The 21,977-nt window shown below is 38.4% G+C and overlaps 1 protein-coding gene across 1 annotated transcript in view; it reads left to right on the forward strand.

The window, feature by feature from the left end:
- LOC308336020 (retinal-specific phospholipid-transporting ATPase ABCA4-like) overlaps positions 1-21,977 on the forward strand; it is a gene marked incomplete at both ends in the record, with an annotated part of 167,311 nt that overhangs the window by 80,837 nt on the left and 64,497 nt on the right. Inside the window, 3 exons of the mRNA XM_080793262.1 lie at positions 17,186-17,391; positions 18,814-18,990; positions 20,883-21,105. Coding sequence (XP_080649388.1) covers positions 17,186-17,391; positions 18,814-18,990; positions 20,883-21,105 — 606 coding nt within the window. The remainder of the gene's footprint in view (positions 1-17,185; positions 17,392-18,813; positions 18,991-20,882; positions 21,106-21,977) is intronic.

Genomic DNA, 21,977 nt, shown 5'->3' on the forward strand with positions numbered 1-21,977 from the left:
CCTCCCAAAATAAATTTCCAAAATAATTTGCCTCCCAAAATAATTTGCCTCCCAAAATAATTTGCCTCCCAAAATAATTTGCCAAAATAATTTGCCAAAATAATTTGCCTCCCAAAATAATTTGCCTCCCAAAATAATTTGCCAAAATAATTTGCCAAAATAATTTGCCAAAATAATATGCCTCCCAAAATAATTTGCCTCCCAAAATAATTTGCCAAAATAATTTGCCTCCCAAAATAATTTGCCAAAATAATTTGCCTCCCAAAATAATTTGCCTCCCAAAATAATTTGCCTCCCAAAATAATTTGCCTCCCAAAATAATTTGCCAAAATAATATGCCTCCCAAAATAATTTGCCTCCCAAAATAATTTGACTCCCAAAATAATTTGCCTCCCAAAATAATTTTCCAAAATAATTTGCCTCCCAAAATAATTTGCCAAATTAATTTGCCTCCCAAAATAATTTGCCTCCCAAAATAATTTGCCTCCCAAAATAATTTGCCAAATTAATTTGCCTCCCAAAATAATTTGCCAAAATAATTTGCCTCCCAAAATAATTTGCCTCCCAAAATAATTTGCCTCCCAAAATAATTTGCCAAAATAATATGCCTCCCAAAATAATTTGCCTCCCAAAATAATTTGCCAAAATAATTTGCCTCCCAAAATAATTTGCCTCCCAAAATAAATTTCCAAAATAATTTGCCTCCCAAAATAATTTGCCTCCCAAAATAATTTGACTCCCAAAATAATTTGCCTCCCAAAATAATTTGCCTCCCAAAATAATTTGCCAAAATAATTTGCCTCCCAAAATAATTTGCCTCCCAAAATAATTTGCCAAAATAATATGCCTCCCAAAATAATTTGCCTGCCAAAATAATTTGCCTCCCAAAATAATTTGCCTCCCAAAATAAATTTCCAAAATAATTTGCCTCCCAAAATAATTTGCCTCCCAAAATAATTTGCCTCCCAAAATAATTTGCCAAAATAATTTGCCTCCCAAAATAATTTGCCTCCCAAAATAATTTGCCTCCCAAAATAATTTGCCTCCCAAAATAATTTGCCAAAATAATATGCCTCCCAAAATAATTTGCCTCCCAAAATAATTTGCCTCCCAAAATAAATTTCCAAAATAATTTGCCTCCCAAAATAATTTGCCTCCCAAAATAATTTGCCAAAATAATTTGCCTCCCAAAATAATTTGCCTCCCAAAATAATTTGCCAAAATAATTTGCCTCCCAAAATAATTTGCCTCCCAAAATAAATTTCCAAAATAATTTGCCTCCCAAAATAATTTGACTCCCAAAATAATTTGACTCCCAAAATAATTTGCCAAAATAATTTGCCTCCCAAAATAATTTGCCAAAATAATTTGCCAAAATAATTTGCCTACCAAAATAATTTGCCTCCCAAAATAATTTGCCTCCCAAAATAATTTGCCAAAATAATTTGCCTCCCAAAATAATTTGCCTCCCAAAATAAATTTCCAAAATAATTTGCCTCCCAAAATAATTTGCCTCCCAAAATAATTTGCCAAAATAATTTGCCAAAATAATTTGCCTCCCAAAATAATTTGCCTCCCAAAATAAATTTCCAAAATAATTTGCCTCCCAAAATAATTTGACTCCCAAAATAATTTGACTCCCAAAATAATTTGCCTCCCAAAATAATTTGCCTCCCAAAATAATTTGACTCCCAAAATAATTTGACTCCCAAAATAATTTGCCTCCCAAAATAATTTGCCTCCCAAAATAATTTGCCAAAATAATTTGCCTCCCAAAATAATTTGCCAAAATAATTTGCCTCCCAAAATAATTTGCCTCCCAAAATAATTTGCCAAAATAATATGCCTCCCAAAATAATTTGCCTGCCAAAATAATTTGCCTCCCAAAATAATTTGCCTCCCAAAATAAATTTCCAAAATAATTTGCCTCCCAAAATAATTTGCCTCCCAAAATCAAAATAATTTGCCAAAATAATTTGCCTCCCAAAATAATTTGCCAAAATAATATGCCTCCCAAAATAATTTGCCTCCCAAAATAATTTGCCTCCCAAAATAATTTGCCAAAATAATTTGCCAAAATAATTTGCCTCCCAAAATAATTTGCCAAAATAATTTGCCTCCCAAAATAATTTGCCAAAATAATATGCCTCCCAAAATAATTTGCCTCCCAAAATAATTTGCCAAAATAATTTGCCAAAATAATTTGCCTCCCAAAATAAATTTCCAAAATAATTTGCCTCCCAAAATAATTTGCCTCCTAAAATAATTTGCCTCCCAAAATAATTTGCCAAATTAATTTGCCTCCCAAAATAATTTGCCTCCCAAAATAATTTGCCTCCCAAAATAATTTGCCTCCCAAAATAATTTGCCTCCCAAAATAATTTGCCAAAATAATTTGCCTCCCAAAATAATTTGCCTCCCAAAATAATTTGCCTCCCAAAATAATTTGCCAAAATAATATGCCTCCCAAAATAATTTGCCTCCCAAAATAATTTGCCAAAATAATTTGCCTCCCAAAATAATTTGCCTCCCAAAATAATTTGCCTCCCAAAATAATTTGCCAAAATAATATGCCTCCCAAAATAATTTGCCTCCTAAAATAATTTGCCTCCCAAAATAATTTGCCAAATTAATTTGCCTCCCAAAATAATTTGCCTCCCAAAATAATTTGCCTCCCAAAATAATTTGCCTCCCAAAATAATTTGCCAAAATAATTTGCCTCCCAAAATAATTTGCCTCCCAAAATAATTTGCCTCCCAAAATAATTTGCCAAAATAATATGCCTCCCAAAATAATTTGCCTCCCAAAATAATTTGCCAAAATAATTTGCCTCCCAAAATAATTTGCCTCCCAAAATAATTTGCCTCCCAAAATAATTTGCCTCCCAAAATAATTTGCCTCCCAAAATAATTTGCCAAAATAATATGCCTCCCAAAATAATTTGCCTCCCAAAATAATTTGCCTCCCAAAATAATTTGCCTCCCAAAATAATTTGCCAAAATAATTTGCCTCCCAAAATAATTTGCCAAAATAATATGCCTCCCAAAATAATTTGCCTCCCAAAATAATTTGCCTCCCAAAATAATTTGCCAAAATAATTTGCCTCCCAAAATAAATTTCCAAAATAATTTGCCTCCCAAAATAATTTGCCTCCTAAAATAATTTGCCTCCCAAAATAATTTGCCAAATTAATTTGCCTCCCAAAATAATTTGCCTCCCAAAATAATTTGCCTCCCAAAATAATTTGCCAAAATAATTTGCCTCCCAAAATAATTTGCCTCCCAAAATAATTTGCCTCCCAAAATAATTTGCCAAAATAATATGCCTCCCAAAATAATTTGCCTCCCAAAATAATTTGCCTCCCAAAATAATTTGCCTCCCAAAATAAATTTCCAAAATAATTTGCCTCCCAAAATAATTGGACTCCCAAAATAATTTGACTCCCAAAATAATTTGCCTCCCAAAATAATTTTCCTCCCAAAATAATTTGCCTCCCAAAATAATTTGCCAAAATAATTTGCCTCCCAAAATAATTTGCCAAAATAATTTGCCTCCCAAAATAATTTGCCTCCCAAAATAATTTGCCAAAATAATATGCCTCCCAAAATAATTTGCCTGCCAAAATAATTTGCCTCCCAAAATAATTTGCCTCCCAAAATAATTTGCCTCCCAAAATAAATTTCCAAAATAATTTGCCTCCCAAAATAATTTGCCTCCCAAAATAATTTGCCTCCCAAAATAATTTGCCAAAATAATTTGCCTCCCAAAATAATTTGCCTCCCAAAATAATTTGCCTCCCAAAATAATTTGCCTCCCAAAATAATTTGCCTCCCAAAATAATTTGCCAAAATAATATGCCTCCCAAAATAATTTGCCTCCCAAAATAATTTGCCTCCCAAAATAATTTGCCTCCCAAAATAATTTGCCTCCCATAATAATTTGCCTCCCAAAATAATTTGCCAAAATAATTTGCCTCCCAAAATAAATTTCCAAAATAATTTGCCTCCCAAAATAATTTGACTCCCAAAATAATTTGACTCCCAAAATAATTTGCCTCCCAAAATAATTTGCCTCCCAAAATAATTTGCCTCCCAAAATAATTTGCCTCCCAAAATAAATTTCCAAAATAATTTGCCTCCCAAAATAATTTGCCTCCCAAAATAATTTGCCTCCCAAAATAATTTGCCAAAATAATTTGCCAAAATAATTTGCCTCCCAAAATAATTTGCCTCCCAAAATAATTTGCCTCCCAAAATAATTTGCCTCCCAAAATAATTTGCCTCCCAAAATAATTTGCCTCCCAAAATAAATTTCCAAAATAATTTGCCTCCCAAAATAATTTGCCTCCCAAAATAATTTGCCTCCCAAAATAATTTGCCAAAATAATTTGCCAAAATAATTTGCCTCCCAAAATAATTTGCCTCCCAAAATAATTTGCCTCCCAAAATAATTTGACTCCCAAAATAATTTGCCTCCCAAAATAATTTGCCTCCCAAAATAATTTGCCTCCCAAAATAATTTGCCTCCCAAAATAAATTTCCAAAATAATTTGCCTCCCAAAATAATTTGCCTCCCAAAATAATTTGCCTCCCAAAATAATTTGCCAAAATAATTTGCCAAAATAATTTGCCTCCCAAAATAATTTGCCTCCCAAAATAATTTGCCTCCCAAAATAATTTGCCTCCCAAAATAATTTGCCAAAATAATATGCCTCCCAAAATAATTTGCCTCCCAAAATAATTTGACTCCCAAAATAATTTGCCTCCCAAAATAATTTTCCAAAATAATTTGCCTCCCAAAATAATTTGCCTCCTAAAATAATTTGCCTCCCAAAATAATTTGCCAAATTAATTTGCCTCCCAAAATAATTTGCCTCCCAAAATAATTTGCCTCCCAAAATAATTTGCCAAATTAATTTGCCTCCCAAAATAATTTGCCAAAATAATTTGCCTCCCAAAATAATTTGCCTCCCAAAATAATTTGCCTCCCAAAATAATTTGCCAAAATAATATGCCTCCCAAAATAATTTGCCTCCCAAAATAATTTGCCTCCCAAAATAATTTGCCTCCCAAAATAAATTTCCAAAATAATTTGCCTCCCAAAATAATTTGACTCCCAAAATAATTTGCCTCCCAAAATAATTTGCCTCCCAAAATAATTTGCCAAAATAATTTGCCTCCCAAAATAATTTGCCAAAATAATTTGCCTCCCAAAATAATTTGCCTCCCAAAATAATTTGCCAAAATAATATGCCTCCCAAAATAATTTGCCTGCCAAAATAATTTGCCTCCCAAAATAATTTGCCTCCCAAAATAAATTTCCAAAATAATTTGCCTCCCAAAATAATTTGCCAAAATAATTTGCCTCCCAAAATAATTTGCCTCCCAAAATATTTTGCCAAAATAATTTGCCAAAATAATTTGCCAAAATAATTTGCCAAAATAATATGCCTCCCAAAATAATTTGCCTCCCAAAATAATTTGCCTCCCAAAATAATTTGCCTCCCAAAATAATTTGCCAAAATAATTTGCCTCCCAAAATAATTTGCCAAAATAATTTGCCTCCCAAAATAATTTGCCTCCCAAAATAATTTGCCAAAATAATATGCCTCCCAAAATAATTTGCCTCCCAAAATAATTTGACTCCCAAAATAATTTGCCTCCCAAAATAATTTGCCTCCCAAAATAATTTGCCAAATTAATTTGCCTCCCAAAATAATTTGCCAAAATAATTTGCCTCCCAAAATAATTTGCCTCCCAAAATAATTTGCCAAAATAATATGCCTCCCAAAATAATTTGCCTCCCAAAATAATTTGCCTCCCAAAATAATTTGCCAAAATAATTTGCCTCCCAAAATAATTTGCCTCCCAAAATAATTTGCCTCCCAAAATAAATTTCCAAAATAATTTGCCTCCCAAAATAATTTGCCTCCCAAAATAATTTGACTCCCAAAATAATTTGCCTCCCAAAATAATTTGCCTCCCAAAATAATTTGCCTCCCAAAATAATTTGCCTCCCAAAATAATTTGCCAAAATAATATGCCTCCCAAAATAATTTGCCTGCCAAAATAATTTGCCTCCCAAAATAATTTGCCTCCCAAAATAAATTTCCAAAATAATTTGCCTCCCAAAATAATTTGCCTCCCAAAATAATTTGCCTCCCAAAATAATTTGCCAAAATAATTTGCCTCCCAAAATAATTTGCCTCCCAAAATAATTTGCCTCCCAAAATAATTTGCCAAAATAATATGCCTCCCAAAATAATTTGCCTCCCAAAATAATTTGCCTCCCAAAATAAATTTCCAAAATAATTTGCCTCCCAAAATAATTTGCCTCCCAAAATAATTTGCCTCCCAAAATAATTTGCCAAAATAATTTGCCTCCCAAAATAATTTGCCTCCCAAAATAATTTGCCAAAATAATTTGCCTCCCAAAATAATTTGCCTCCCAAAATAAATTTCCAAAATAATTTGCCTCCCAAAATAATTTGACTCCCAAAATAATTTGACTCCCAAAATAATTTGCCTCCCAAAATAATTTGCCAAAATAATTTGCCTCCCAAAATAATTTGCCAAAATAATTTGCCAAAATAATTTGCCTACCAAAATAATTTGCCTCCCAAAATAATTTGCCTCCCAAAATAATTTACCAAAATAATATGCCTCCCAAAATAATTTGCCTGCCAAAATAATTTGCCTCCCAAAATAATTTGCCTCCCAAAATAAATTTCCAAAATAATTTGCCTCCCAAAATAATTTGCCTCCCAAAATAATTTGCCTCCCAAAATAATTTGCCAAAATAATTTGCCTCCCAAAATAATTTGCCTCCCAAAATAATTTGCCTCCCAAAATAATTTGCCAAAATAATTTGCCTCCCAAAATAATTTGCCAAAATAATTTGCCTCCCAAAATAATTTGCCTCCCAAAATAATTTGCCTCCCAAAATAATTTGCCAAAATAATATGCCTCCCAAAATAATTTGCCTCCCAAAATAATTTGCCTCCCAAAATAAATTTCCAAAATAATTTGCCTCCCAAAATAATTTGCCTCCCAAAATAATTTGCCAAAATAATTTGCCTCCCAAAATAATTTGCCTCTCAAAATAATTTGCCTCCCAAAATAATTTGCCTCCCAAAATAATTTGCCAAAATAATATGCCTCCCAAAATAATTTGCCTCCCAAAATAATTTGCCTCCCAAAATAATTTGCCTCCCAAAATAATTTGCCAAAATAATTTGCCAAAATAATTTGCCTCCCAAAATAATATGCCTCCCAAAATAATTTGCCTCCCAAAATAATTTGCCAAAATAATTTGCCTCCCAAAATAATTTGCCAAAATAATTTGCCTCCCAAAATAATTTGCCTCCCAAAATAATTTGCCTCCCAAAATAATTTGCCAAAATAATATGCCTCCCAAAATAATTTGCCTCCCAAAATAATTTGCCTCCCAAAATAATTTGACTCCCAAAATAATTTGCCTCCCAAAATAATTTTCCAAAATAATTTGCCTCCCAAAATAATTTGCCTCCTAAAATAATTTGCCTCCCAAAATAATTTGCCAAATTAATTTGCCTCCCAAAATAATTTGCCTCCCAAAATAATTTGCCTCCCAAAATAATTTGCCTCCCAAAATAATTTGACTCCCAAAATAATTTGACTCCCAAAATAATTTGCCTCCCAAAATAATTTGCCAAAATAATTTGCCTCCCAAAATAATTTGCCAAAATAATTTGCCAAAATAATTTGCCTACCAAAATAATTTGCCTCCCAAAATAATTTGCCTCCCAAAATAATTTACCAAAATAATATGCCTCCCAAAATAATTTGCCTGCCAAAATAATTTGCCTCCCAAAATAATTTGCCTCCCAAAATAAATTTCCAAAATAATTTGCCTCCCAAAATAATTTGCCTCCCAAAATAATTTGCCTCCCAAAATAATTTGCCAAAATAATTTGCCTCCCAAAATAATTTGCCTCCCAAAATAATTTGCCTCCCAAAATAATTTGCCAAAATAATTTGCCTCCCAAAATAATTTGCCAAAATAATTTGCCTCCCAAAATAATTTGCCTCCCAAAATAATTTGCCTCCCAAAATAATTTGCCAAAATAATATGCCTCCCAAAATAATTTGCCTCCCAAAATAATTTGCCTCCCAAAATAAATTTCCAAAATAATTTGCCTCCCAAAATAATTTGCCTCCCAAAATAATTTGCCAAAATAATTTGCCTCCCAAAATAATTTGCCTCTCAAAATAATTTGCCTCCCAAAATAATTTGCCTCCCAAAATAATTTGCCAAAATAATATGCCTCCCAAAATAATTTGCCTCCCAAAATAATTTGCCTCCCAAAATAATTTGCCTCCCAAAATAATTTGCCTCCCAAAATAATTTGCCAAAATAATTTGCCAAAATAATTTGCCTCCCAAAATAATATGCCTCCCAAAATAATTTGCCTCCCAAAATAATTTGCCAAAATAATTTGCCTCCCAAAATAATTTGCCTCCCAAAATAATTTGCCTCCCAAAATAATTTGCCTCCCAAAATAATTTGCCAAAATAATATGCCTCCCAAAATAATTTGCCTCCCAAAATAATTTGCCTCCCAAAATAATTTGACTCCCAAAATAATTTGCCTCCCAAAATAATTTTCCAAAATAATTTGCCTCCCAAAATAATTTGCCTCCTAAAATAATTTGCCTCCCAAAATAATTTGCCAAATTAATTTGCCTCCCAAAATAATTTGCCTCCCAAAATAATTTGCCTCCCAAAATAATTTGCCAAATTAATTTGCCTCCCAAAATAATTTGCCAAAAGAATTTGCCTCCCAAAATAATTTGCCTCCCAAAATAATTTGCCTCCCAAAATAATTTGCCAAAATAATATGCCTCCCAAAATAATTTGCCTCCCAAAATAATTTGCCTCCCAAAATAAATTTCCAAAATAATTTGCCTCCCAAAATAATTTGACTCCCAAAATAATTTGCCTCCCAAAATAATTTGCCTCCCAAAATAATTTGCCAAAATAATTTGCCTCCCAAAATAATTTGCCAAAATAATTTGCCTCCCAAAATAATTTGCCTCCCAAAATAATTTGCCAAAATAATATGCCTCCCAAAATAATTTGCCTGCCAAAATAATTTGCCTCCCAAAATAATTTGCCTCCCAAAATAAATTTCCAAAATAATTTGCCTCCCAAAATAATTTGCCTCCCAAAATAATTTGCCAAAATAATTTGCCAAAATAATTTGCCTCCCAAAATAATTTGCCTCCCAAAATAATTTGCCAAAATAATTTGCCAAAATAATTTGCCAAAATAATATGCCTCCCAAAATAATTTGCCTCCCAAAATAATTTGCCTCCCAAAATAATTTGCCTCCCAAAATAATTTGCCAAAATAATTTGCCTCCCAAAATAATTTGCCAAAATAATTTGCCTCCCAAAATAATTTGCCTCCCAAAATAATTTGCCTCCCAAAATAATTTGCCAAAATAATATGCCTCCCAAAATAATTTGCCTCCCAAAATAATTTGACTCCCAAAATAATTTGCCTCCCAAAATAATTTTCCAAAATAATTTGCCTCCCAAAATAATTTGCCAAATTAATTTGCCTCCCAAAATAATTTGCCTCCCAAAATAATTTGCCTCCCAAAATAATTTGCCTCCCAAAATAATTTGCCAAATTAATTTGCCTCCCAAAATAATTTGCCAAAATAATTTGCCTCCCAAAATAATTTGCCTCCCAAAATAATTTGCCAAAATAATATGCCTCCCAAAATAATTTGCCTCCCAAAATAATTTGCCAAAATAATTTGCCTCCCAAAATAATTTGCCTCCCAAAATAATTTGCCTCCCAAAATAAATTTCCAAAATAATTTGCCTCCCAAAATAATTTGCCTCCCAAAATAATTTGACTCCCAAAATAATTTGCCTCCCAAAATAATTTGCCTCCCAAAATAATTTGCCAAAATAATTTGCCTCCCAAAATAATTTGCCAAAATAATTTGCCTCCCAAAATAATTTGCCTCCCAAAATAATTTGCCAAAATAATATGCCTCCCAAAATAATTTGCCTGCCAAAATAATTTGCCTCCCAAAATAATTTGCCTCCCAAAATAAATTTCCAAAATAATTTGCCTCCCAAAATAATTTGCCTCCCAAAATAATTTGCCTCCCAAAATAATTTGCCAAAATAATTTGCCTCCCAAAATAATTTGCCTCCCAAAATAATTTGCCTCCCAAAATAATTTGCCAAAATAATATGCCTCCCAAAATAATTTGCCTCCCAAAATAATTTGCCTCCCAAAATAAATTTCCAAAATAATTTGCCTCCCAAAATAATTTGCCTCCCAAAATAATTTGCCTCCCAAAATAATTTGCCTCCCAAAATAATTTGCCAAAATAATTTGCCTCCCAAAATAATTTGCCAAAATAATTTGCCAAAATAATTTGCCTACCAAAATAATTTGCCTCCCAAAATAATTTGCCTCCCAAAATAATTTACCAAAATAATATGCCTCCCAAAATAATTTGCCTGCCAAAAAAATTTGCCTCCCAAAATAATTTGCCTCCCAAAATAAATTTCCAAAATAATTTGCCTCCCAAAATAATTTGCCTCCCAAAATAATTTGCCTCCCAAAATAATTTGCCAAAATAATTTGCCTCCCAAAATAATTTGCCTCCCAAAATAATTTGCCTCCCAAAATAATTTGCCAAAATAATTTGCCTCCCAAAATAATTTGCCAAAATAATTTGCCTCCCAAAATAATTTGCCTCCCAAAATAATTTGCCTCCCAAAATAATTTGCCAAAATAATATGCCTCCCAAAATAATTTGCCTCCCAAAATAATTTGCCTCCCAAAATAAATTTCCAAAATAATTTGCCTCCCAAAATAATTTGCCTCCCAAAATAATTTGCCAAAATAATTTGCCTCCCAAAATAATTTGCCAAAATAATTTGCCTCCAATTTGCCTCCCAAAATAATTTGCCTCTCAAAATAATTTGCCTCCCAAAATAATTTGCCTCCCAAAATAATTTGCCAAAATAATATGCCTCCCAAAATAATTTGCCTCCCAAAATAATTTGCCTCCCAAAATAATTTGCCTCCCAAAATAATTTGCCAAAATAATTTGCCTCCCAAAATAATTTGCCTCCCAAAATAATTTGCCTCCCAAAATAATTTGCCTCCCAAAATAATATGCCTCCCAAAATAATTTGCCTCCCAAAATAATTTGCCTCTCAAAATAATTTGCCTCCCAAAATAATTTGCCTCCCAAAATAATTTGCCAAAATAATTTGCCTCCCAAAATAATTTGCCAAAATAATTTGCCTCCCAAAATAATTTGCCTCCCAAAATAATTTTCCAAAATAATTTTCCAAAATAATTTTCCAAAATAATTTTCCAAAATAATTTGCCTCCCAAAATAATTTGCCTCCCAAAATAATTTGCCTCCCAAAATAATTTGCCAAAATAATTTGCCTCCCAAAATAAATTTCCAAAATAATTTGCCAAAATAATTTGCCTCCCAAAATAATTTGCCTCCCAAAATAATTTGCCTCCCAAAATAATTTGCCAAAATAATTTGCCTCCCAAAATAATTTTCCAAAATAATTTGCCTCCCAAAATAATTTGCCTCCCAAAATAATTTGCCAAAATAATTTGCCTCCCAAAATAATTTGCCAAAATAATTTGCCTCCCAAAATAAATTTCCAAAATAATTTGCCTCCCAAAATAATTTGCCAAAATAATTTGCCTCCCAAAATAATTTGCCTCCCAAAATAATTTGCCTCCCAAAATAATTTGCCAAAATAATATGCCTCCCAAAATAATTTGCCTCCCAAAATAATTTGCCTCCCAAAATAATTTGCCTCTCAAAATAATTTGCCTCCCAAAATAATTTGCCTCCCAAAATAATTTGCCAAAATAATATGCCTCCCAAAATAATTTGCCTCCCAAAATAATTTGCCTCCCAAAATAATTTGCCTCCCAAAATAATTTGCCTCCCAAAATAATTTGCCAAAATAATTTGCCTCCCAAAATAATTTGCCTCCCAAAATAATTTGCCTCCCAAAATAATTTGCCTCCCAAAATAATTTGCCTCTCAAAATAATTTGCCTCCCAAAATAATTTGCCTCCCAAAATAATTTGCCAAAATAATTTGCCTCCCAAAATAATTTGCCAAAATAATTTGCCTCCCAAAATAATTTGCCTCCCAAAATAATTTTCCAAAATAATTTTCCAAAATAATTTGCCTCCCAAAATAATTTGCCTCCCAAAATAATTTGCCTCCCAAAATAATTTGCCTCCCAAAATAAATTTCCAAAATAATTTGCCAAAATAATTTGCCTCCCAAAATAATTTGCCTCCCAAAATAATTTGCCAAAATAATTTGCCTCCCAAAATAATTTTCCAAAATAATTTGCCTCCCAAAATAATTTGCCTCCCAAAATAATTTGCCAAAATAATTTGCCTCCCAAAATAATTTGCCAAAATAATTTGCCTCCCAAAATAATTTGCCTCCCAAAATAAATTTCCAAAATAATTTGCCTCCCAAAATAATTTGCCTCCCAAAATAATTTGCCAAAATAATTTGCCAAAATAATTTGCCTCCCAAAATAATTTGCCTCCCAAAATAATTTGCCTCCCAAAATAATTTGCCTCCCAAAATAATTTGCCTCCCAAAATAATTTGCCAAAATAATATGCCTCCCAAAATAATTTGCCTCCCAAAATAATTTGCCAAATAATTTGCCTCCCAAAATAATTTGCCTCCCAAAATAATTTGCCAAAATAATTTGCCAAAATAATTTGCCTCCCAAAATAATTTGCCTCCCAAAATAATTTGCCTCTCAAAATAATTTGCCTCCCAAAATAATTTGCCTCCCAAAATAATTTGCCAAAATAATATGCCTCCCAAAATAATTTGCCTCCCAAAATAATTTGCCTCCCAAAATAATTTGCCAAATAATTTGCCTCCCAAAATAATTTGCCTCCCAAAATAATTTGCCTCCCAAAATAATATGCCTCCCAAAATAATTTGCCTCCCAAAATAATTTGCCTCTCAAAATAATTTGCCTCCCAAAATAATTTGCCTCCCAAAATAATTTGCCAAAATAATTTGCCTCCCAAAATAATTTGCCTCCCAAAATAATTTGCCTCCCAAAATAATTTGCCAAAATAATTTGCCTCCCAAAATAATTTGCCTCCCAAAATAATTTGCCAAAATAATTTGCCTCCCAAAATAATTTGCCTCCCAAAATAATTTGCCTCCCAAAATAATTTGCCTCCCAAAATAATTTGCCTCCCAAAATAATTTTCCAAAATAATTTCCAAAATAATTTTCCAAAATAATTTGCCAAAATAATTTGCCAAAATAATTTGCCTCCCAAAATAATTTGCCAAAATAATTTGCCTCCCAAAATAATTTGCCAAAATAATTTGCCTCCCAAAATAAATTTCCAAAATAATTTGCCAAAATAATTTGCCTCCCAAAATAATTTGCCTCCCAAAATAATTTGCCTCCCAAAATAATTTGCCTCCCAAAATAATTTTCCAAAATAATTTGCCTCCCAAAATAATTAGCCTCCCAAAATAATTTGCCTCCCAAAATAATTTGCCTCCCAAAATAATTTGCCAAAATAATTTGCCTCCCAAAATAATTTGCCAAAATAATTTGCCTCCCAAAATAATTTGCCTCCCAAAATAATTTGCCAAAATAATTTGCCAAAATAATTTGCCTCCCAAAATAATTTGCCAAAATAATTTGCCTCCCAAAATAATTTGCCAAAATAATTTGCCTCCCAAAATAATTTGCCTCCCAAAATAATTTGCCTCCCAAAATAATTTGCCAAAATAATTTGCCTCCCAAAATAATTTGCCACAACGGACAACGGACGCACACCACTCTGCATGGCGCTCAATACTCCCCCCCCCCCCCCCCCCCCCCCCTTCAGACAGCTCTCCCCCCCCCCCATTCAGACCGTGTCCCTGAGCGTGCCAGAGGCTGTCTAATTTGTCCCCTCGTTCTAAAGGCTATAGAAATCTACCCAGGTTGGGGCGAGAGACAGCCAAAACAAAATACTATAGTTCTGTCAACTTCTGTTTTGTGCACCGTTGATGGAGGGAGGGGGGAGAGAGAGAGAGAGAGAAAGAGAGAGAGAGAGAGAGAGAGAGAGAGAGAGAGAGAGAGAGAGAGAGAGAGAGTCCGCTGCCCCCCCCCCCCCCAGGTTGCCAGAGTAAAGGTCATTACACACTGGCGAATTAGCGACGCGATGCGAATAAGCGATCTGAAAATGTGAAATATTGCATGTTGCAGTTCGCCTGCGAATCTCTGCAAAATACGACACCAGAGCGAACAAATAAAGAGCGAAAACGGTCGCATTTTCGCACATTCGCCACTGATGTGGAAGCTTGCATGGACTTCAATTGTTTTTTTTTAAATGCGAATTATTCCCACGAATATATCGCGTCGCCAATTCGCCAGTGTGTAATGACCTTAAGTGTAGCGCTCAGGATTACATTAGATAATTGGCACTGGGTGACAAAACTGGGTTGCAAAATCGAGGGATAAAATTTATATTAAAAAAAAACAGTTGACACAAAGCAGTTCAAAGCAAAAGCAGACATTAAAGTATAGCTTGCAGCAGAAAACACAGATCAATCATAGGCCTGCCTAAACAGGTGGGTTTAAAATGAGGTGATTGAGTCCATGCTTCTTTAATATATATTTTTTATCCCACGATTTTGTAACCCATTTTTCACCCCTGTGTCAATCATCTAATGTGATCCTGGGCTCTACACACCCTCCACCAACCTAGTCCCCATATATGGGGGACAAGGGGAGACCAACCTAGTCCCCATATATGGGGGACAAGGGGAGAGCAACCTAGTCCCCATATATGGGGGACAAGGGGAGACCAACCTAGTCCCCATATATGGGGGACAAGGGGAGACCAACCTAGTCCCCATATATGGGGGACAAGGGGAGACCAACCTAGTCCCCATATATGGGGGACAAGGGGAGAGCAATGGACTTGAACTCATGCTTCCTTCATGCCTGAGGGTCCAAGTCTCTCCTTTACACCTGACAGGGGGGAGTTTCCCTGGTTGGACGTAGCGCGTGGAAGGAACACGTTATTCCAACCAGTTCCTTTCCCCTCCATCAGGCGTCCCGGCTGGCCAGGGGGAGGCAGTATAGAGACCAGGATTGGGTGCAGGTCTTTTTTCCGACAGCATATTGATCCGAAACCTCAATCCTAACCTATAACCCTAACCGCAAGCACGGGACCATCGCTTGTCGGACCATCGCTTTTTCGCATCGCAGCGACGGTCCCCCCGCTGCGGAGCGGATCGTTGCCCCGTCGGCTAGAATGCTGTCGGAAAAAAGGCCGCCTCCCCCAGGATTACTGCATGTTTTTTGTGAGGGTATCTACCCTAGGGGACACGGGGAGAACATGTGAGGGTACCTACCCTAGGGGACACGGGGAGAACATGCAAACTCCATGCTTCTTATATCAGGGAGGGGGTGAGGGGCAGAGCGGCTGAAAGCCCGTACGTAGACTTGAGGTTTATTTACGGGCAAATCCAATGCCCATAATTCCCCCGTCAACTCCTTTTTTCACGCACCATGTATTGTTCCTGCTTACTGGAAGAATGAATTAAGAGCGTCTGCTAAATGCCCCACATTGTACATTGTGGATGGGGGCAGAGTCTGGGGTGGATGGGTTGGTTGGTTGTCGCTCTTTTGTTTTTGTGGCTCAAGCTTGAGTGTGACCGTCAGGGGAGTGATTAGGGGGGACGGGGACGATTGAGGCCGATTAGATACAGCCGTCACTCCCGGTCAGCCTTCTTTAGAGGACGTTAACGACGTGAGACAGGCCCCCGAATGAGAGTGTATAGCGTGTGCTAGCCGCACTCCGCTGCCGCTGCAGGCTTTGTTGAAGCGGTCGCTAGCTCCACACCGCTGACCTGATCTGCCCTCATGCTAATTTTGCGAACGCAGTGAGCACTAACTATGAGACCTAGCAGAACATGTCTGTCTGTCTGTGTGTCTGTCTGTCACACTGTAACACCACCTGCCGGCCACCAGAGGGCGCAGCTGTATCACACACAAAAAACACACACACACACAAGCTGCGTTCGCTTCCCGCGTTTGCGCGTCTTACTTGTAACAATAACATTATACGATATTGTCCAACAAATGTTAATTTCTGATTTAACCACATGAAGGCCTATATAGCATAGCACCGCGGGTTCATAATGTAACTAAGTACATTTACTTAAGTACTATACGCAACTCTTTTTTTTTTGCTAACTAACTACGTATATATTCGTAACCCCCCAGCTATTCGAAACTGGCCCCCGTAAAATCTGAATCCACCGCCCACCCCTTTTCCCCCTCACTACGTATATGTTTATTTTCCCTTTTTATCTCCCCTAATTGTTTTGATGAATTGAAAATGGTGGGCCCTATAGAGCGGCGCAGTCCCTCCCCCTTTCAGAACAACGAACGGCCCAGGAAATGAAAATGCAATGCATTTCCCCATAAGCAGTTCTTATTTAATTCATTTAAAGACCTTTTAAGCGTCGTACGAAGCCAACTCTTGTCGTGACAAATCATGACAACACACACAATATTTTGGACCAAACAAATCCTTATAATAATTCAGCTAATGTCTGAATGTCTGAATGAATGTCCCTGACAGCGTGTTATCTCATCATTGGCTGCACCAATCACTCCCACTTTTCACACAGGCATGGACCATAATTATATGGAGGTCTTAACGGAGTCCTTTTTTCGATTTGACACATTAATGATTTATAATGAATTTATTAGTGGATAAAAAAATGCAAAAATGGGTATTGTACTGTCAATATGACATAAATATGAATGCAAAGTAGCGGTCCATGTGTGGACAGGCTACCTGTCGCCGTTGTGCATGGTGAGATGTGTGCAAACCGTGTAGTTTATCAGGAGAAGAATACCAAAGGATGCAACATTTATCAGTGAATTAAAAACGCACCGGGCGCAGTACCCCCCCCCACGGCCACAAGAGGGGGGCAAATATCTCACAACGGGTAAGGGCTAGTAATTACAAAGAAGAAAAACAACAAAGAAAGTGTTGTAACCTGCCGTTTTTTCCTACTTTCACTGTGTGTAATGTGTCCGTCCCATAATGTCTTCCCCCACCACAGTGTCTGGTCCTGGATAAGTTTGTGGGCGTGGAGGACGAGGAGGCGCTGACCGTCCTGGCGTTGGACCTGCTGGAGGACAGGAAGTTCTGGGCGGGCGTGGTGTTCGTGGACATGTTCCCGTGGACCGCCACGGTCCCAAAGTACGTCAAGTTCAAGATCCGCATGGACATCGACTCAGTGGAGCGCACCAACAAGATCAAAGACAGGTACACACACCTTTGGGGCGGGAATCCCTTTTGGTGTTTTAACCCATTCTGACCTGGCACCCATTTTGGTGTTAGCATCATGTTATGCTTTAGCTATTGAAAAATAGCAGATCTACAAGCTCATAGCGCGCCACCAAGTGGCGCGCTATGAGCTTGTAGGTCTGCTATTTTTGAAAAATCGAAGAACGACTGACATTTTTGGAATCTGATCTCAGGTCAGAATGGGTTAATCAGACCAGTGTGTGTCCAGTGGAAACCTCGTATGAATCTGATCTCAGGTCAGAATGGGTTAAGCATTATGTTATACTTTTAGCTGTTGAAAAATAGCAGATCTACAAGCTACGAGCTTGTAGATGAAGCAGCTAAATGTAGCCAAAACACTCCGATGGACAACAACGGGAGGTATGATTCATTGTAACGAGACGGGACCACGGTGGGCCGTCTGACACATGACCTTTTCTTAGAATTGGAAGGAATGACAGCAGACCTACAAGCTCGTAGCGCGCCACCGAGTGGCGCGCTACGAGCTTGTAATAATAAATAATAATAAAACTTTATTTGTATAGCACCTTTCATGACATGAAATGCAGCTCAAAGTGCTTTACAGAAAAAATGGAGGATAAAAGAAAAGCAAGGCAACGACATTAAAAAACAAGCAGTAATGCAATACAGTGAGGACATGAATAACAAAAATAAAAAATAAAAGATCAATTAAAAGCAATGTTGTAGAAGTGGGTCTTGAGCTGAGCTTTAAAAATGTCTACAGAGGCTGCCTGTCGAAGGTACAGTGGGAGCTTGTTCCATGCCGACGGCCCGTAGAAGCAAAAAGCTGCTTCCCCGTATTTTTTAGTTGCCATTTTTTTAGGCAAAGCGAGCAGGCCAGCAGTGGAAGACCTTAGGGGGCGGTTTGGGACATATTTAGGCAGGCAGTCATGTAGGTAGGAAGGTGCGAGACCATTGAGAGCTTTATAGACAAGTAAAATAATTTTAAAATCACTCCTAAAAACAACCGGAGGTAGGTCTGCTATTTTTTTTTAATCGAAGAACGACTGACATTAGAAACATAGCTTTTTCAGAAAACTGTCAGGATGTAGAAGGACATTTTCACAATCTGATCTCAGGTCAGAATGGGTTACGGTACTGGGACCCTGGGCCCTGGGCTGACCCTGTGGATGACCCCCTGGATGACCTATGACCTGTGTATTTAAGGTACTGGGACCCCGGGCCCCGCGCCAACCCCCTGGATGACCTATGACCTCTGTATTTAAGGTACTGGGGCCCTGGGCCGACCCCCTGGATGACCTATGACCTGTGTATTTAAGGTACTGGGACCCTGGGCCCTGGGCTGACCCCCTGGATGACCTATGACCTCTGTATTTAAGGTACTGACCCCCTGGATGACCTATGACCTCTGTATTTAAGGTACTGGGACCCCGGGCCCCGCGCCGACCCCCTGGATGACCTGCGCTACGTGTGGGGGGGCTTCGCCTACCTCCAGGACATGCTGGAGCAGGGCGTGGTGCGGACGCTCACCGGCAGGGAGCGGCCACTAGGGGTCTACCTGCAGCAGATGCCCTACCCGTGCTATGTGGACGATGTGTGAGAGGACGCACGCACGCACACACACACGCACACACACACACACGCACGCACGCACGCACACACACGCACGCACGCACGCACACACACACACACACACACACACACACACACACACACACACACACACAGGTGGCAGCAGTGGCCGAACGGATTGCGGAGCTGTCTTGATACCGGAAGGTCGCCAGTTCGAATCAGCGGTCCGACACGTTAAAAATGACCACCGCTGAAGTGCCCTTGAGCAAGGCATTGAACCTCTACCATGAAGCAGGGCCTGGCTGTAAACAAGTATCTGATGCTTAGTCCAGTTACCCTGGGTAAACATAGTACCTTTCCTTTCCTTACACAGACACACACACACACACACACACACACACACACACACACACACACACACACACACTTTCCATGCCATTCCCAAAGGCAGCATTCAGCAGAACTCTCCTGAACTTAATTAAAGGACCACTTCACCACTTTTCAACCTATCTTCATAATTATAATAGGTCCTCACTAATAATCATCAAACTGCAGACTTTCTAGTACTGAAAAGTTGCAATGCGAACATGGAAGCCATCGTTCTCACAATAATGATTTTTATAAATGGTTTAAACAAAACATCTGCCTAATGATGATGTCACTGGAAGACGGTTTCTAAACTGCCCACAGCCGTCCAATTAGAGACACAGACTGAGTAGAAACAAACCGTGCCATTTTATCATGTTTATATTAGTGAGGACCTATTATAATGAAGATATGTTGAAAAGGGGTGAAGTGGTCCTTTAACCGCATGCAAGGTTTTGCATTGAAATAATTATAGCCCTCTGTGTAGAAATCACTAATCTACAAGATCTCAATGAGCCGCGGCTACTTTCAGTATTTTCGTCCATAAAGTGCCCAGTTTAGCGAACCCGGTCCTGTCCTCTCTACCATCCTCTAACAGGTTCAGGTCTACAGCTCTGTCCCCATGTCCTCTATGGGTCTACAGCTCTGTCCCCATGTCCTCTATGGGTCTACAGCTCTGTCCCCATGTCCTCTATGGGTCTACAGCTCTGTCCCCATGTCCTCTTAACAGGTTCAGGTCTACAGCTCTGTCTCCATGTCCTCTAACAGGTTCAGGTCTACAGCTCTGTCTCCATGTCCTCTAACAGGTTCAGGTCTACAGATCTGTCCCCATGTCCTCCCCTCTGTCCCCCTGTCCTCCCTGGGTCTACAGCGTGTCCCTCTGTCCTCCCTGGGTCTACAGCGTGTCCCCCTGTCCTCCCTGGGTCTACAGCGTGTCCCCCTGTCCTCCCTGGGTCTACAGCGTGTCCCCCTGTCCTCCCTGGGTCTACAGCGTGTCCCCCTGTCCTCCCTGGGTCTACAGCGTGTCCCCCTGTCCTCCCTGGGTCTACAGCGTGTCCCCCTGTCCTCCCTGGGTCTACAGCGTGTCCCCCTATCCTCCCTGGGTCTACAGCGTGTCCCCCTGTCCTCCCTGGGTCTACAGCGTGTCCCCCTGTCCTCCCTGGGTCTACAGCGTGTCCCCATGTCCTCCCTGGGTCTACAGCGTGTCCCCCTGTCCTCCCTGGGTCTACAGCGTGTCCCCATGTCCTCCCTGGGTCTACAGCGTGTCCCCATGTCCTCCCCTCTGTCCCCCTGTCCTCCCTGGGTCTACAGCGTGTCCCCCTGTCCTCCCTGGGTCTACAGCGTGTCCCCCTGTCCTCCCTGGGTCTACAGCGTGTCCCCCTGTCCTCCCTGGGTCTACAGCGTGTCCCCCTGTCCTCCCTGGGTCTACAGCGTGTCCCCCTGTCCTCCCTGGGTCTACAGCGTGTCCCCCTGTCCTCCCTGGGTCTACAGCGTGTCCCCCTGTCCTCTAACAGGGTGGCCTGGGTCTAATGTCCTCTCTATATGAACAGGTTCATGCTGACTCTGAACCGGTGCTTCCCGGTGTTCACGGTGCTGGCCTGGGTCTACAGCGTGTCCATGACGGTGAAGAGCATCGTGCTGGAGAAGGAGCTGCGTCTGCGCGAGAGCCTGAAGGCCATGGGCGTGGCCAGCGGCGTCATCTGGGCCACCTGGTTCGTCGACAGCTTCCTGGTGATGTCCGTCAGCACGGTGCTGCTCACCGCCGTCATCATGGTACACACACACACACACACACAGACGCACGCACACGCACACGCGCACGCGCACGCACACACACACACACACACTTTAAAACTAAAATAGAAATTTGCTGCCACTTCGTTTTGGTCATAGTATCTCGACTCGTTTTCATTTAGTTTCAGTTACATTTTAGTCACCTGGAATGCTTTAGGTAGGTAGATAGATAGATAGACAGATCGATAGATAGATATATAGATAGATAGATAAATAGATAGATAGGTTTATTTGTCATTTTTACAACTGTGAACAGCAGAATAATGGAATTTCGATGTGCTGAGTGCACGGGCCGCAGCAACATGAGTCGCGCCGCCACAAACTTCTCTTTACATCATAGAAAAAAAGAAAAGAGGGGTGGGGGGGGGGGGGGGGGGGCATAGAGGGGGGGGTAAGAAGACATCACATCACATTTCAAGTAAGATGATAATACTCGGCTGTGCAGGCACGTTTCTTTAGTGTTTAGTCTAGCTTTAGTCGACTAAATATCAGAAGATTCTCCCCGTGTCCCCTATAAAACATGCAGTAATCCTGGTCTCTATAAACTGCCTCCCCCTGGCCAGCCGGGGCGCCTGATGGAGGGGAAAGGAACTGGTTGGAATAACGTGTTCCTTCCACGCGCTATACGTCCAACCAGGGAAACTCCCCCCTGTCAGGTGTAAAGGAGCAACTTGGACGCTCAGGCATGAAGGAAGCATGAGTTCAAGTCTGTTGCTCTCCCCTTGTCCCCCATATATGGGGACTAGGTTGCTCTCCCCTTGTCCCCCATATATGGGGACTAGGTTGGTGGAGGGTGTGTAGAGCCCAGGATCACATTAGATGATTGACACAGGGGTGAAAAATGGGTTACA

Source organism: Protomyctophum bolini, assembly GCF_963924005.1.
Source record: "Protomyctophum bolini genome assembly, chromosome: 21".
NCBI classification, from domain to species: domain Eukaryota; kingdom Metazoa; phylum Chordata; class Actinopteri; order Myctophiformes; family Myctophidae; genus Protomyctophum; species Protomyctophum bolini.